This window comes from Rhagoletis zephyria, unplaced genomic scaffold (genome assembly GCF_001687245.7).
Source record: "Rhagoletis zephyria isolate East Lansing unplaced genomic scaffold, Rhagoletis_zephyria_1.1 Rzeph_scaffold_01854, whole genome shotgun sequence".
NCBI lineage: Eukaryota > Metazoa > Arthropoda > Insecta > Diptera > Tephritidae > Rhagoletis > Rhagoletis zephyria.
Window position 1 is genome coordinate 56,125 of NW_016158938.1, and position 2,316 is coordinate 58,440.

General features: G+C 34.3%; 1 protein-coding gene across 2 annotated transcripts; it reads right to left on the reverse strand.

Annotated features, from left to right (window-relative positions):
* Positions 1–831: 831 nt before the first annotated feature.
* LOC108365376 (uncharacterized) lies at positions 832–1,756 on the reverse strand. Of its 2 annotated transcripts, none has more exons than XM_017619379.1 (2): positions 1,151–1,756; positions 832–1,088 (listed from the first exon to the last, which is right to left on the reverse strand). In XM_017619379.1, exons 1-2 carry the CDS (start codon positions 1,531–1,533, stop codon positions 914–916), a joined length of 558 nt encoding a protein of 185 aa, XP_017474868.1. In that variant the 5' UTR covers positions 1,534–1,756; the 3' UTR covers positions 832–913. The 2 variants fall into 2 exon arrangements, with proteins under 2 accessions (XP_017474868.1, XP_017474869.1); XM_017619380.1 differs by having other exon boundaries at positions 832–1,073; positions 1,151–1,745.
* Between the last annotated feature and the right edge of the window lie 560 nt (positions 1,757–2,316).

Sequence of the window (2,316 nt, forward strand, 5' to 3'; positions counted from 1 at the left end):
TTCCTTATAGATATGGTGGGTCTTTGCATCAAAGTAGAAACTTTAATCACTCTTTTTGTTTCGGCAGGATCTTCATATTTTTGCATATTGCTTTATAATATAGCAAGTTTCTTTATCATGGTTTCATGTTTGTTATTGCTTAAGAAGAAGATGTAACTCGACAAAACAAATAATGCCTACACAGCTGTGATAAAAACCGCGAATATAAATAAAAGCAACAAACAAGTTTCTGTATAATAGTAGTGCCTAGTGTGTAAATTCCCCTGTGATATATGTGCAGTTATCAAATTTAATGTGAGTTGAAAAAATGTTCAACAATTTATTTGTAATTGTAATGTATGTTATTTTTTATTGTTTAATAAAACAGGCTCCCTGAGGGTTACTCGAAATGCTTTCAAACGCGTAGGAGGGAAAAGGAAAAATCTTATTTTCGATTTTACTCCCATGGGCGGAAGCAGCTCCAACCTAGCAAACAGATTAATGAAAACTGTTTGAGTTCTTTTAGATTTATAGATTTTTTTTTTCGCTTTGCTTCTAAGTAATTCGGTCTTTTTGGAAACGATGCATTTTTAATACTTCCCGCTTCCTGTATGGAATTTTTCATAAAAGGTGAACTTAACCACTTTTCACTATAAGCTAGCGATACGTGCAATTGAATGAATGTGGAAAATTGAAATCACCTACATACTTCTTAACACAGATGATCATTGCTTTCGGATTTAAAATTGCATGTAAATGTTATTGCATAACGTTCAATACTGCATAAATTCCATTTTCTTGTTGTACATTAACTCTTTTAAGATTCCTATGCAAATATATACTTTTATCAAATAAATTGCTACCTCTATTTAAACGTTTTTATTAATACTTAATTTTAGTTGCACCAAAAAATATATAGTATTAATAATTCCATTCAATGGTAATTAATGGGCAGAAACGCATTGTTTTTCAACGTCTCTGGGGCAGACAATGACGTCGAAAATTGCTCCTCCCGTTTGGGACATCGTCCGTACTTTTTGATATAGGTCCCATGCTCACATGTAGGCGCCTTGCAACGTCCTTCGGATATGCATCTGAAAAATACATGACTACGTTATAAATTCCAGACTAAACTGGGAGAAAATATAAATTGGGATATTTGTGAACTAACTTCCGATCAATCATCGAGAAATGCTCCATGCCCCTCTTGAGCCAATCACAACCGGTGTTACCGGAAGAGCAGTCACATCGGCAGAAATCGTCCTCCTGCAAAATTTTTTCGTACAACTTGGGACAGTTACAGTTGAAAATGGTAGCTCTTCGGAGTGTCTCTCCACCGAACGATATACCGTAGAGTGGCAGATGATAATACTCCTCCACCTGTTGCATAGATTTTTCTACACAGTGACATTCGGTGTGGTTATTAAATGTTAGACGTTCGACCGCGCCACGATTTTCGTTGATACTGCGAACCTGTAAATAAAGAGTGAATTTATTAGAAATGCGTGAATGTGTACATATTACCCTCATCGGTTGGTGAAATCCGTAGTACATATATGAACATTAGGGCGGGTCGAAAATCTAATTTTGGTCAAATCCCTTGGTAATAGTGAAAATATATTGTATTATGAAGTCAACAACAAGCCTGCAAAATTGCAGTCTTTTATTTTAATTGTAAAAGCCCGCGCATCCAACGCCAAGAGACCCACAGCTCACTAGTCGAATAAGACCAATTCTTGTTAAAATTTCTGGGTTCAGCAAAAAGGTTTGGTGCATATTATTAGATAATGAATCCGTTAACGCAACAGATAAAGTCAAATATCATTTCTCGCAGCCCTTTAGCCTATCGTTAATCTCAAAGCTATCTTTTTTCAATCAAATTTTAATTGTGCTCTTAATAATTGCACTGGCCTATAGCCAAAAGATGTAAACAACAGCATTAATATTACTGGCGCGCATTTAGGTCGCTGATTTCAAATATTCTAATCTTTTTGCAAATTTAGGAACAATTTCGGTAGCTCTAATAGAAAAGCCATTATTTTCCATCACCGTGGAAAATTTTTGTTTATGCGAATGAGTATAGAAACACTGAACAGGCGCAACTTCTAGAAACACTAATTAGTTTACTTGTGTTTATGCATACAATAAAAAAATTGCTAATATAGGAAGATGACAACAGTTCAACAGTTTGTTCAACAGTTTTTTTTATTTTGAAATAATTTGTTTATAATCTGAACGATTTTCATCATATTATTATCATAAATCAGTAACACTAAGTCTCGTCTTCAATTTGGTAATTATTACGTACAGATCGAGTAACATTTACCAAAGTTATAT

Coding starts and splice junctions, on each gene's coding strand:
- LOC108365376 (XM_017619379.1), bottom strand. CDS start 1,533: ATGTACTACGGATTTCACCAACCGATGAGGGTAATATGTACACATTCA. Junction 1,089..1,150: donor TTCTCGATGATTGATCGGAA/GTTAGTTCACAA, acceptor TTTATAACGTAG/TCATGTATTTTTCAGATGCA.